Raw genomic sequence first — 15,140 nt, forward strand, 5'->3', positions numbered from 1 at the left:
ATTTTAGTATTATATATATAAGGGTAGATCTTTATGTTAGTTTGTTTTTAATTAAGAATTGTATTTAGTTGTGTTAGTTTAATAAAAATATATATTTATCAATATTTAGAAAAAATTAATATAATTATTAAATAAAATATATTTTACAAACAAATAAATTATAATAATTTCAATGTGTTGTTGCAATCCTTATCATCAAGAATTAAATGCTCTTAAAATGTTATCTGTTGTATTTAAAAAATAGTAGTTTTCCCTAAATATAAGACATAAATATGATATTGGAATACAAAGATTTTCTCCATAAAAAAATATAGTTTTCTTAGATATCACTCATAAATAAAATATTGGCATACATTGGTAGTTAGAATTGATTTTAAGTAGTAACAAATATTTGAGCTTAACCTCATATATCACTAGAGGATTGACGTCACCAAGCTTAACCTCTTAATCAGTAACATTGTTATCCCTATCTTCTAATTCCACTTTATCATTTTCTATTCAAAGAGCAGATTTGACAAAACTGGGTTATTACTATCCCAATTCCGATTCAATTCGAGGAAACAAACGGGATTTGAGCTGATAATCTGTGGCGTTTGAGACTCCATCTTCCCTTCCAACATCTGCACCACTTGTCTCATACTTGGCCTCACATCCTCGTCCTCCTGAATGGATAACAGTGCTACGTTACATGCTCTTCTTACCTCGTCCATTTTTACTTCCTCTTGTAAAACACCCTCCACAATATTCATCATGTTCCCCTGCTGAAATTGGCTTGCAGCCCAAGTAGGAAAATAAAGCTTGCTTGAATCTTGCACGGTGGAGTCCAGATTTCTTCTCCCAGAAATGATTTCCAAAAGGGTCATACCAAAACTGTAGACATCAACCTTGGGAGTGATGGGAGTACCGGAGATCCACTCTGGAGCCAAGTATCCTCTCGTTCCTCTCGTAGTCGTCAGCACGCGGCTCAGATCTCTACCCATCAGCTTCGCCAATCCGAAATCCGCTAATTTGGCTGACATATTACTGTCGAGAAGGATGTTCTCGGGCTTCACATCACTGTGAATGATGCAGCCCCTGCATTCTTCATGGAGATAGAGCAATCCTCTTGCAGTACCTAATGCGATCTCAAATCGGGCCTTCCAGTCGAGTACCTTGACCCCCTCACCGATCTTAGAATTACTTCTGAACAGCAGGGAATTCAGAGAGCCGTTGGGCATGTAATCATAGATCAGTAACCGTTTTGATCCTTGCGCACAAAACCCTCGAAGCCTTACCAAATTGACATGTTGTATGTTTCCAAGAGAGCTAATTTCTGCTCGGAATTGCTTCTCATCTTGTCTTGAACCCTTCATCTTTTTAACGGCCACAAGCGTACCATCTGGTAGAGATCCTTTGAACACTGACCCGAATCCTCCACTCCCTAACTCGGACCTGAAATTCCTTGTTGCAGTTTTCAACTCTTTGTAAGTAAACATTCTCAGAAAAGAGTCTAATGAATCGTCACGGCTGTCCATTGACTGTAGCTTATGCTGCCGCCAAACTAAAACTGAAGAGATAACCAGAGCAACGGTGAGTGCACCTGCAACAATACCAAGCACTACGCCCACACTATTAGTGTTTTTTTGTTTCTCTGAAAGTGGAGAGGCACCCACTCTAATGAAGACATTTAAACTGTTTTTGGATCGAGTAGAGTTGCGCATGTTGAGCAAATCTCCGGACCAGATTAGGCAGGCCCCTGAAGGCGGATTGAAAGAAAATGCGGTGCACAAGCAGTTGCGGAGGCAGGCTTTCTCGCAATCTTTCTCTGTTGATATTGCAGGGTATGAGAAAACGTAATCATCGTGCAACGTTACGCCAAGATGGATGAATCGATCGGTGCTGCAGTTTAACGGGCTCTTCCGAACACACCCACTGGACGCCCAATCTTGGGAAACCCAGGCGCGATAGTCTCTGGGTTTGAAGCCTTCCGCGCAGCTGCAGGACTGAAGATTTTTGGAGTCGCAGGTTCCGAAGGCACCGCAGGACCCATAAACGTCGCATCCATCTCTGGGGACAGACCAGATCATGTTCAATTTATTGCCATCCAATATTGCATACTGTCGCACTTGTCCGAACTCAGTCACGACGAGCCGTGCTAGACCATTGTAGTTGGGAACCACCATGTAAGTAAAATAAAAACCAGAGCCGTTACTTTCGATGCTGATATTGAAAATGTGTTTGTCCTCAATTTTTGGAATTTCACTGAAAATTGTGCCGTCCCAAAGTCCGGTCGCCCAATACTGCACAGAATTGTTCCATTTGAGGACAAATTGTTTGGCCCCGGATGGATCCATCTGCATGGTAAAAAGCCCAGGAGCAGGATCCGTTGAACTTTTCCAGGAGATTAGCTTTTGATGATATCCGCCGAACCTCATCCCGGGCAACAAGGTATCTACTGGATTGTCGAAACTCTGCCAAACGGTATTAGATTGGCTGTCGTTCGTCAGCATTAAGAAATTACCGGAATCCAATAACACAGCCCGGGATGCAGCCTTTCTTGTTCTGTTGGTTGACCAAATAGACTTGCCCTTTGCATCGAACAGTACAAGATTACCTTCTGTTGAGAGCATCAAAACGCCAGGCCGATTTCTGGCAGGAGTCTCCCTGTTGGCCACCCAAACATAAGTCTTCTCTGGTATTTGGGCGTACCAGATGCCAATATACCAGTTGCTTCCATTTGGGCTGAAGAATCCCAACTCAAATGTACGATTCTTTGAGAATATTGTCTGGTTTCCAGTGAGGGAGGCATCCAATGGAATAGTATCTCCGGCACCACTGTTACCCTTGAGCTGAAAAAACATCGCAACTGAAAAAAGCAGGCTTAACCATATATTTCTCATTGCTATTAAAGTCCCCTTGCAACGAATAAACTATTAACTTTAATGGCGACCTTACTGTATATAAGCTGAAAACAAAATATTTAGTCGCGGGTAAAATTTTCTCCTTGTGTTGCGTGTCAAAGGGTTCACAGACACCGTGCGTAATGGACATTAAAGTTGACTAGATTTGTGGAAATAATGCCGACCTTACTGTATATAAGCTGAAAACAAAATATTTAGTCGCGGGTAAAATTTTCTCCTTGTGTTGCGTGTCAAAGGGTTCACAGACACCGTGCGTAATGGACATTAAAGTTGACTAGATTTGTGGAATCGTATTTCTGGACATTTTTATTATTTGTTGAATCGATTGTGGAGAAGATATTTTAAATTAGATAATATTTATTTCATAGGTTATCTTCCATTTGCTTGGCACCATCTAAAAAGCAAAGCAAAGTAAAACGCATATTTTACCAAGGGGTGTTCTAGTTTTTTATTTACATTGCATTTATGTACGTAATATACGTTTTAGTCACTACCGTGTACAGCTGGCTTAGAATCTTTCACACCTTTGCATTTTAAAAAGATCTATAGTTTGAGTACTGGAAGATTTGATTGTAATTTTGGATCAAATGCAGTATCAAGACCAATTTAATCTGTTGACAGATGATAAGATTGTAATCTTTGCGACAAAGTTTTTTCACCCACCTATCTCACAACCCTAACTCTGCCGATAGATTATTTTACATGGGCAGAAATAGATTGAATCCACTGAATCATTACGTGATCAGCTGAAATGCTTATACAATGCCCTATGAAAGAGAAAAAATTGTAGGTAGTTGTTCTACCTATGGTTTCTGTTGCTGTTTGTTGCTGTTTGCTGTTGTGGCAATTTTGTAATTTTTCAATTTTAACAAGTTCCTAAAGTTAAAGTCCAAATTAATTTTAAAAAGTTCCTAAAGTTCAAGACCAAATGCTTTCTTTATGCATGGCAAATGTTCTCCAACCATGATAATAGCTACTGTTATAAATTTTTGTACATAAATATAATTAGCTTTTAGATCTATTCTCTAGAGTAAGCTAAGAGATTTCTGTACAAACATGCAAATATGACTAAGTTAGTTGTGACAATGAAAAAATAGAAGATTTAGTGGTAATTGATGTAGAAGTAACAAATTTGATAGGAGAGCAACATGCTTATATTTTCATTTTGTATGCATTTTATTCTTTTATATCAAAATTTATTTTTGTATTGAATTTTCTAATTTTTAATATTCAAACAAATTTTCTTAACTTAATGATGGGAATGGTTAGAAGGAAGGGATTAGAAAAGGTAAGTGTATTTGAAACTTGCAAGCACGTGGACATTTATTTTACTTTTATTTATTCATTGCTCTACTGAAAACTAGAACCATTCTCTCTACGATAATTATTTGGCGAAGCAAAAATAATCATTTTTACTTGAGTAATGCTACATATTCAATTGAAAATAGAAAAGAATCACTACAACTAGCCAAACATTGAGTTAGGTAATCTCAAGACATACATAAGATCTTTATTTTGGTAGAAGATTTGTGAAGTTTTTCATATAAGACTGCAAAATAAACTACCAATTATATTGCAAGATTCATTTTACAAGTGCTTGTAGGATGTACAATTAGTAAACTAATATTACATTTCATAAATGCTGCTTGTTGATGGTTTCTATGCTTTTTTATTTCCTTGGCTTGTTCTTTGATTGTTTTGATTCTTCATTTGTTGTAAGTTATCAACTTGAGCTTGGAATATATATATATATACACACACACACACACTTTAAACATCTCTTCCATTTTTTACATCACCTTTTCTCCCATTTATAAATATTCATGGTGGACTTGTAATAACACCATATTGATAACATTTATGCCAAATTAAAAAAAAACTATCATACAAAAACAAGCATTAGTGTGTAAACCACCACGTTATGTCATCTACTTATTATTTACTTTTTAACAATGTAGCTTTACATTCTTCACATAGTGATGATAGTAAAATTATTAATTAAAGCATGATGAATTCTTTAAGTTAATGCTCATAGTATACTACAATCAGAGTGTTCTATGAGACTACATATTTTGTAGACACTATGTCAAGCAATTCAATTGCCTTGTTTATGCTTCCATAATTTTAATACATGTCTACCAAGGCAGTTACTATATTTTATCATTTCTATCCTCTTGTTGGTAAGTAAACCTCATCCTCATTCTTTCCCTTTTAAGTGTATGCAAAACTTATAACGCTTACATTTTGATTAATGAACAATAGTAATATTTTCTATAATTCATACATAAATAATCAGATTCTATCATTAATTTGCCTCATTTTATATTTGAACATATAATAATAATGTATATTAAACAAATTAAAAAAATGAAAATATGAACCATGATAACCATACACCATATTAATTAAATATATTTTTACAAAAAAATTAAAGATGTGTACTTGATTAATTAATTAAAGTTGATAAGAGACAAGTATAGCTTCTCCTAAGAACCACCAAAGGTATATAAAAACAAAGAACCATGATAGATGGAACAAAATAACCTACCTATACTAGAGATTATAATCCATGAGAAAATTCTAATTTCCTTTACTTAACAAGGAATGAAACCTACACTTAAAATTCTCGAGCCCTTGATGCAAATTTCTTTGAATCACTTTACTATGGTTCACCACCCAAAATAAAACTATTTCCTCATTTATTCATCAAATTGATAGTTAAAAAAAATCAAATTCTAATCATATCATAAAAAAAATTGATAAACTTTCTTACTTTAAACAATATATTTCTAACTACTTAACTATAATGACAAGTACATGCCACTAGTGACTTCATGACATATAATTTATTTTGAGATTTTTTTATTTTTTACAAAGCTGAAAAATTTATTATTTAAATTTTGATTTCTAATTAGTATAAAAAACTTCACTTGGGCAAATACACCCCACGTGGCAGTTGTTACATATATCCAATGAAAAAGAATTATCTCATGAATATATTGTAAAGTGCTTTTGACATTTTTTTTGAAGAAAGAGAGCACACAATAGATAGATACATATATTGCATTAAACGTTATCTTACTTATTTAAGTATTTTTATATTTTTCTTTAGAAATGAATTAAAATGAGGAATTTTCCTAAATTTACTAATTAGAAATTATTTTCTTATATATTTATACATTGAATATATTTTAGTATTATATATATAAGGGTAGATCTTTATGTTATTTTGTTTTTAATTAAGAAATGTATTTAGTTGTGTTAGTTTAATAAAAATATATATTTATGAATATTTAAAAAAAATTTAATATAATTATTGAATAAAATATATTTTACAAATAAATAAATTATAATAATTTCAATGTGTTGTTGCAATCCTTATCATCAAGATTTAAATGCTCTTAAAATGTTATCTGTTGTATTTAAAAAATATTAGTTTTCCCTAAATATAAGACATAAATATGATATTGGCATACAAAGATTTTCTCCATAAAAGAATATAGTTTTCCTAGATATCAGTCATAAATAAAATAGTGGCATACATTGATAGTTAGAATTGATCTTAAGTAGTAACAAATATTTGAGCTTAACCTCATATATCACTAGAGGATTGACGTCACCAAGCTTAACCTCTTAATCAGTAACATTGTTATCCCTATCTTCTAATTCCACTTTATCATTTTCTATTCAAAGAGCAGATTTGACAAAATTGGGTTATTACTATCCCAATTCCGATTCAATTCAAGGAAACAAACGAGATTTGAGCTGATAATCTGTGGCGTTTGAGGCTCCATCTTCCCTTCCAACATCTGCACCACTTGTCTCATACTTGGCCTCACATCCTCGTCCTCCTGAATGGATAACATTGCTACGTTACATGCTCTTCTTACCTCTTCCATTTTTACTTCCTCTTGTAAATCACCCTCCTCCACAATATTCATCATGTTCCCCTGCTAAAATTGGCTTGCAGCGCAAGTAGGAAAATAAAGCTTGCTTGAATCTTGCACGGTGAAGTCCAGATTTCTTCTCCCAGAAATGATTTCCAAAAGGGTCATACCAAAACTGTAGACATCAACCTTGGGAGTGATGGGAGTACCGGAGATCCACTCTAGAGCCACGTATCCTCTCGTTCCTCTCGTAGTCGTCAGCAGGCGGCTCAGATCTCTACCCATCAGCTTCGCCAATCCGAAACTCGCTAATTTGGTTGACATATTACTGTCGAGAAGGATGTTCTCGGGCTTCACATCACTGTGAATGATGCAGCCCCTGCATTCTTCATGGAGATAGAGCAATCCTCTTGCAGTACCTAATGCGATCTCAAATCGGGCCTTCCAGTCGAGTACCTTGATCCCCTCACCGATCTTAGAATTACTTCTGAACTGCAAGGAATTCAGAGAGCCGTTGGGCATGTAATCATAGATCAGTAACAGTTTTGATCCTTGCGCACAAAACCCTCGAAGCCTTACCAAATTGACATGTTGCATGTTTCCAAGAGAGCTAATTTCTGCTCGAAATTGCTTCTCATCTTGTCTTGAACCCTTCATCTTTTTAACGGCCACAAGTGTACCGTCTGGTAGAGATCCTTTGAACACTGACCCGAATCCTCCACTCCCTAACTCGGACCTGAAATTCCTTGTTGCAGTTTTCAACTCTTTGTAAGTAAACATTCTCAGAAAAGAGTCTAATGAATCGTCACGGCTGTCCATTGACTGTAGCTTATGCTGCCGCCAAACTAAAACTGAAGAGATAACCAGAGCAACGGTGAGTGCACGTGCAACAATACCAAGCACTACGCCCACACTATTAGTGCTTTTTTGTTTCTCTGAAAGTGGAGAGACACCCACTCTAATGAAGACATTTAAAGTGCTTTTGGATCGAATAGAGTTGCGCATGTTGAGCAAATCTCCGGACCAGATTTGGCAGGCCCCTGAATGCGGATTGAAAGAAAATGCGGTGCACAAGCAGTTGCGGAGGTAGGCTTTCTCGCAATCTTTCTCTGTTGATATTGTAGGGTACGAGAAAACGTAATCATCGGGCAACGTTACGCCAAGATGGATGAATCGGTCGGTGCTTTAGTTTAACGGGCTCTTCCGAACACACCCACTGGACGCCCAATCTTGGGAAACCCAGGCGCGATAGTCTCTGGGTTTGAAGCCTTCCGCGCAGCTGCAGGACTAAAGATTTCTGGAGTCGCAGGTTCCGAAGACACCGCAGGACCCATAAACGTCGCATCCATCTCTGGGGATAGACCAGATCATGTTCAATTTATTGCCATCCAATATTGCATACTGTCGCCCTTGTCCGAACTCAGTCACGACGAGCCGTGTGAAATGTCCCCTTTTCTGATTTGATATGGTATTTCACACCTCTAATCAGATTTTTAAAATCAAACAACTGCTATCACAAAGATCCACCCAATTTCTCAAGAAACCTCAAATCGGGTATGTTGAAAATAGTGCTAAAAGCTTCACAACTTCACAAATTATTAATGAATCTGAAAATAGAAATTTTTACAGAACTTTCAGCAGCATAACAGCCTACAAATTGACATTTCCAGATCCGTATAGCCTTTACACAACAGCTCGAAAATGTAGGACCAAAACTATGCTCATCGGGCTCCTGAAATAGCACAAAATATGCCCGGAAACACCACAAGAACACTAATAATCTATCTCAGAAGTTTAATCACGTCCCAATATATATATTCAGATCTATTTTAATAGCTTAAAGTATAAAATACAGCAGCAACCAAAACTGATATGAAATACTCAACCGGAAACACCAAACTCTTACAAAAATACACCCGAAAACTCACAAATCTGCACTGTTCAGCACAAAGGCAAACTCTGTATGAGCATGCACATGGAATGACTTCAAACTCCCGTCCTTAGCCTTCCTGGAAACCTGCAAGCTCCCGTTCTTGGGTCTCCCTGGAAACCTGCAAACTCCCGTTCTTGGGTCTCCTTCTCCACAGGTTTGGCAGCCTCTGAAGAATAACAAAGAATGAGCCAAAAATCAAGTACTGGAATGAGCCCAAAAATGCCTCCAAACCCCTTAAAAGAGGGCATAACTGTAACTCACGTCCAAGAGAGGTTAATGAAACTTATTTTAATAATAATTTTCATTTATTAGTCCAACGGTTTCCAAAGATTAACCCCCTTTTTCCGAAACTTCACTTTCTTGGGCCTGCCTGCCTTAGCAAAGATTTTTTTTTTTTAATTATTTGAAAAGGGGACATGACAAGTCCTCCCCTCCCAATCATTGCTTGTCCTCAAGCAATGGCTGAACAATAAACCAATCAATCCACCTGGATCCCAAATGTAGTCATGAACTATACTACTACCAATTAACACAGGCTCCTGCAATATCCTCTGCAATATGACCAAGAGGAATCCATAATCAAATTGACAATTATAGCTCAACCAAACTCCGAAATCACCACTACCACAATCAAAAACCTATGAGGCACAAACTCTTAGAACATCAGAACCCAAGTAAAGTGGACAAATCAAACTACCAACATAGTAAATACCATCAACGCATCCCACTGGCCTATATGGAATGTACAATCCAACTCTGCAACAATGGTGAACCCTCTCGAATGAAACTGTACCAAGTATGGAGAATCCACACACTGTACAACTCCTGCAGTCAACACAACTCTGCAAATCATCGGCCACTATCTCATAACCATAACTGCCATACATTGCTGATGGTGAAAAGACATCACAAGATAAAGAGTAAGAAATGGAATCCAAACCAAATTTTTCTGCCATCAACTCCTCAGCACAAGGATCAAATGCTAACTGATTTACATACCTTGCAATATAATGTTGATAAAAAAACCAACCTCAGTCAACAGCTCACCATGAAGAAGTGATACAACCCACTGTGACTGATCACCAGCTAAGTCAAGAGATGTCATAGCCAAAGGAGTAGAATCAATAACAACACCTACTAAAGCATCACTCCAAAACTCCTTCTCTAAGTCATGTATTATCAACCTGTCAATTGCAAGACCTATCACCATGTCATGCCCATCACAACTCTCATCCTGAGGCATCAAACTATCCCATAACTGATGATAAGCACTAGGAACGAAAGTACATCTCTGTATCATCATCTCATCAACATGGTCATCAAAGGTAGATAGATTAGCATACCTCACAGTGTAATGCCGATAGAATGCACCAATCTCAGTCAGTGGCTTAGACTACAATCCAGATGTAACTAACTGCAATCGATCAATAACCAAGTTGGAACTGACTACTACCTCTGAAGACATTGCGAAGGGAGTAGTATTACTAGTAGGAACCATGCCAACTATCAGCTCACCAACATCACACATGGTCTTTGATACAACATCTCTAGTCTTCCTGCCATTAGTACTAGAGGTCACCACCATGTCAGGCACACCACAAAAATCTGCTACAGCACCCAACTCAATTGAACCTGACTCTAGTGGGAATGAACCTGATATGCCAATGTCAGTATCAAGGATGGATGCATCCCCATCTCCACTGTCTCTAACAATCTCGACCATGGACATCCTCGGATCACCAAACACCACAGCTTGTGACTGTATAGAATCAGGTAAAGACTTTAGTCGCTCTAACTCCATGGTCACCTTAGCCAAATGAAACTGTGACTCCTTGAGAGCCAACTGCGTACTCTCAAGAATCTCAGAAGTCACCTCAAGCTGCTCAGTAAGTTCACTCACCTCATCTTCCTTGGCCAACAATGCATCATATGTTGTACTGCCCCACTCCATAAGATAATATCTGTCGGCTACCAACTGCATATAATTCTGTCTCAAAATCCGAATAGCCTCCCATAAAGAGTGGATCTCTATCAAGGAAAGATAACTTCCTCCCTGCTCATCACTAGTAGGAGAACCCCATCCATAAACTGCTAACAACTGATGAGCAGCATCGAAATGTTGGCAAGTGATAGCAATGTCTTGGTCACTAACTCTCAACTGATTAGACACATGATGGCACTGGTTTGACTATCTCCTACAAACCTCCTCTGATGTACTGTCTGAAGGAGTGTCCTCAAAGTTACTAGTCTCTAGAGTATTACCATCCATATCCTGTGAATCAAATCTAAAGCTCATATCAACATACAGAGTATCAAAAACATTAGCATTTCTATCCAACTCCTCTATACCCAAGGAAACTAAGTCTTCAAAACTGCCTACTGCATCCTTCTGGATGTCATCAATGCCAATATGATCTTGGGACTCATCTATACACACTGCCAAATATGAAATATCATCAACACATTCCAGCAAGTATGGCCGACTGGATATATCAACAAAGCCCAACATTGGTGTATAAAAACTAATACCAACATCAGACAAGATACTGGCACAAGAAAAGACAACACCGTGTAATCTGCTAATCAAATCCATGATAGCACCCAAACAAACATTGCTACCAAAAAGTGTTAAAGATCTCTAGTCAACTGAATCCCAAATGCCAATATAACAATCTCGAGTCCATATCCGTAAACTAGAATCAACTGGTAACTCAAGCAAACTCCTCACCTGAGTAATATGACCAATACCAACTAACTCCACATACCTGTCATGATGAGATAATGAAGTCACACTACTATCTTTGTTCACCTTCAGCTGGCTGGACAAATCATGTGAAGTACTACCAGCCTCAACCTCATGTGATGAAGCATCTAATTGTGTCTGGTACTCTTTCTCAGCAAAGTCATGAATGCTTAATGTCTGCTCATCTCTACCAGGTATCTCACCATCCTGCACAACAACATCCTCATAATCATCATCTGAACCCACTACACTGTAGTCACTGCCTATTGTAACTATACCATCCTGAATACCTGTGGCATCACCCTTTGACGACTTGTAAACAATTGTCTCAATTTGAGTATCAAGTTGACTGTTACTATCAATCTGTGTAATATCCTTTCCCACCACCTCCTGTGGCAGAGTAGAATCTGAGACCTCTACCTGGCTATCAGCTAGTTTCTCAAACTCCTCATGCAAGTTCTTGGGAATTGTGTCATCTGTCCTGTGAGAAAATTTGCCAAATAAAAATCCAGTCAACTTATCCACCTTAGCTGGGTCAGATAACATGTCATTTATACAGTGGTGCTCAACCAACTGTTTAGACATGTCATGGCTTATTTTCATAAGTTTATCTCGAATGTCTAAATAACCATCCTTTCTATTATTTTGACTCTGGCTATCAATTGTCCAAGATTGTTCCCTCTGAGCCTCTGTACTATACCTGTCCATTCTGGATAAAGTAGAGTGTAACCCCAATAGGATATAACTTCTTCAAACACCAAGAACTAACATGAAAATGATTAGAAGTAGCATGCAACCATATATTTGGACATGCAACTGATTAGAAGCAACATGCAACCACCAAATTATGACATGCAAGATCTGGGTAGTTGTCAAAACTGACATGCAAACTTCTACAACCACCAAATTCACCAAGAACTAACATGCAAATGATTAGAAGTAGCATGAAACCATAGATTTGGACATGCAACTGATTAGAAGCATGCAACCACCAAATTATGACATGCAAGATCTGGGTAGTTGTCAAAACTGATATGCAAGATCTGGGTACTTGTCAAAACTGAAATGCAAACTTCTACAACCACCAAATTCACCAAGAACTAACATGAAAATAATTAGAAGTAGCATGCAACCATAAATTTTGACATGCAGCTGATTAGAAGCAACATGCAATCATAAATTATGACATGCAAGATTTGGGTAGTTCTCAAAACTGAAATGCAAGATCTGGGTAGTTGTCAAAACTAACCTGCAAACTTCTACAAACCCTCAGGCTGGCAAGATCATGGCTCTGATACCACTGAAATGTCCCCTTTTCTGATTTGATATGGTATTTCACACCTCTAATCAGATTTTCAAAATCAAACAACTGCTATCACAAAGATCCACCCAATTTCTCAAGAAACCCCAAATCGGGTATGTTGAAAATAGTGCTAAAAGCTTCACAACTTCACAAATTATTAATGAATCTGAAAATAAAATTTTTTACAGAACTTTCAGCAGCATAACAGCCTACAAATTGACATTTCCAGATCCGTATAGCCTTTACACAACAGCTCGAAAATGTAGGACCAAAACTATGCTCATCGGGCTCCCGAAATAGCACAAAATATGCCCAGAAACACCACAAGAACACTAATAATCTATTTGAGAAGTTTAATCACGTCCCAATATATATATTCAGATCTATTTTAACAGCTTAAAGTATAAAATACAGCAGCAACCAAAACTGATATGAAATACTCAACCGGAAACACCAAACTCTTACAAAAATACACCCGGAAACTCACAAATCTGCACTGTTCAGCACAAAGGCAAACTCTGTATGAGCATGCACATGGAATGACTTCAAAATCCCGTCCTTAGCCTTCCTGGAAACCTGCAAACTCCCATTCTTGGTTCTCCCTGGAAACCTGCAAACTCCCGTTCTTGGGTCTCCTTCTCCACAGGTTTGGCAGCCTCTGAAGAATAACAAAGAATGAGCCAAAAATCAAGTTCTGGAATGAGCCCAAAAATGCCTCCAAACCCCTTAAAAGAGGGCATAACTGTAACTCACGTCCAAGAGAGGTTAATGAAACTTATTTTAATAATAATTTTCATTTATTAGTCCAACGATTTCCAAAGATTAACCCCCTTTTTCTGAAACTTCACTTTCTTGGGCCTGCCTGCCTTAGCAAAGATTTTTTTTTTTTAATTATTTGAAAAGGGGACATGACACCGTGCCAGACCATTGTAGTTGGGAACTACCATGTAAGTAAAATACAAACCAGAGCCGTTACTTTCGATGCTGATATTGAAAATGTGTTTGTCCTCAATTTTTGGAATTCCACTGAAAATTGTGCCGTCCCAAAGTCCGGTCGCCCAATATTGCACAGAATTGTTCCATTTGAAGACAAATTGTTTGACCCCGGATGGATCCATCTGCATGGTAAAAAGCCCAGGAGCAGGATCCGTTGAACTTTTCCAGGAGATTAGCTTTTGATGATATCCACTGAACCTCATCCCGGGCAACAAGGTATCTACTGGATTGTCGAAACTCTGCCAAACGGTATTAGATTGGCTGTCGTTCGTCAGCATTAAGAAATTACCAAAATCCAATAACACAGCCCGGGATGCAGCCTTTCTTGTTGTGTTGGTTGACCAAATAGACTTTCCCTTTGCATCGAACAGTACAAGATTACCTTATGTTGAGAGCATCAAAACGCCAGGCCAGTTTCTGGCAGGAGTCTCCCTGTTGGCCACCCAAACATAAGTCTTCTCTGGTATTTGGGCGTACCAGATGCCAATATACCAGTTGCTTCCATTTGGGCTAAAGAATCCCAACTCAAATGTATGATTCTTTGAGAATATTGTCTGGTTTCCAGTGAGGGAGGCACCCAATGGAATAGTATCTCCGGCACCAGTATTACCATTGAGCTGAAAAAACATCGCAACTGAAAAAAGTAGGCTTAACCATATATTTCTCATTGCTATAAAAGTCCCCTTGCAATGAATAAACTATTAACTTTAATGGCGACCTTACTGTATATAAGCTGAAAACAAAATATTTAGTCGCGGGTAAAATTTTCTCCTTGTGTTGCATGTCAAAGGGTTCACAGACATCGTGCGTAATGGACATTAAAGTTGACTAGATTTGTGGAAATAATGTCGACCTTACTGTATATAAGCTGAAAACAAAATATTTAGTCGCGGGTAAAATTTTCTCCTTGTGTTGCGTGTCAAAGGGTTCGCAGACACCGTGCGTAATGGACATTAAAGTTGACTAGATTTGTGGAATCGTATTTCTGGACATTTTTATTATTTGTTGAATCGATTGTTGAGAAGATATTTTAAATTAGATAATATTTATTTCATAGGTTATCTTCCATTTGCTTGGCACCATCTAAAAAGCAAAGCAAAGTAAAGTGCATATTTTACCAAGGGGTCTTCTAGTTGTTTATTTACATTGCATTTATGTACGTAATATACGTTTTAGTCACTACCGTGTACAACTGGCTTAGAATCTTTCACACCTTTGCATTTTAAAAAGATCTATAGTTTGAGTATTGGAAGATTTGATTGTCATTTTGGATCAAATGCAGTATCAAGACCAATTTAATCTGTTGACAGATGATAAGATTGTAATCTTTGCGACAAAGTTTTTTCACCCACCTATCTCACAACCCTAACTCTACCGA

General features: G+C 37.6%; 1 protein-coding gene and 1 pseudogene across 2 annotated transcripts; both read right to left on the reverse strand.

Annotated features, from left to right (window-relative positions):
* Positions 1 to 292: 292 nt before the first annotated feature.
* On the reverse strand, positions 293 to 2,923 carry LOC149566857 (G-type lectin S-receptor-like serine/threonine-protein kinase At2g19130 pseudogene; annotated as a pseudogene). Its single transcript, XR_016362305.1, has one exon. The product of XR_016362305.1 is annotated as a G-type lectin S-receptor-like serine/threonine-protein kinase At2g19130 pseudogene (transcript).
* A 3,930-nt stretch (positions 2,924 to 6,853) lies between these two features.
* Positions 6,854 to 14,391, reverse strand: LOC149566858 (G-type lectin S-receptor-like serine/threonine-protein kinase At2g19130). The gene is made up of 4 exons (XM_089816544.1): positions 14,167 to 14,391; positions 13,731 to 14,001; positions 8,001 to 8,138; positions 6,854 to 7,896 (listed from the first exon to the last, which is right to left on the reverse strand). Exons 1-4 carry the CDS (start codon positions 14,389 to 14,391, stop codon positions 6,854 to 6,856), a joined length of 1,677 nt encoding a protein of 558 aa, XP_089672670.1.
* Between the last annotated feature and the right edge of the window lie 749 nt (positions 14,392 to 15,140).

The sequence above is a fragment of the Cupressus sempervirens genome, chromosome 3 (genome assembly GCF_028749045.1).
Source record: "Cupressus sempervirens isolate cs-2001-9-10 chromosome 3, ASM2874904v1, whole genome shotgun sequence".
Taxonomy (NCBI): domain Eukaryota; kingdom Viridiplantae; phylum Streptophyta; class Pinopsida; order Cupressales; family Cupressaceae; genus Cupressus; species Cupressus sempervirens.

What these genes read in the sequence shown, in the direction of transcription:
- LOC149566858 (XM_089816544.1), bottom strand. Translation starts at nt 14,391, where the DNA reads ATGTTTTTTCAGCTCAATGGTAATACTGGTGCCGGAGATACTATTCCA. An exon ending in CATCGAAAGTAACGGCTCTG is followed by an intron (nt 8,139 to 13,730) that starts GTTTGTATTTTA and finishes GTCTATCCCCAG; the next exon opens with AGATGGATGCGACGTTTATG. An exon ending in CAAGATTGGGCGTCCAGTGG is followed by an intron (nt 7,897 to 8,000) that starts GTGTGTTCGGAA and finishes CAATATCAACAG; the next exon opens with AGAAAGATTGCGAGAAAGCC.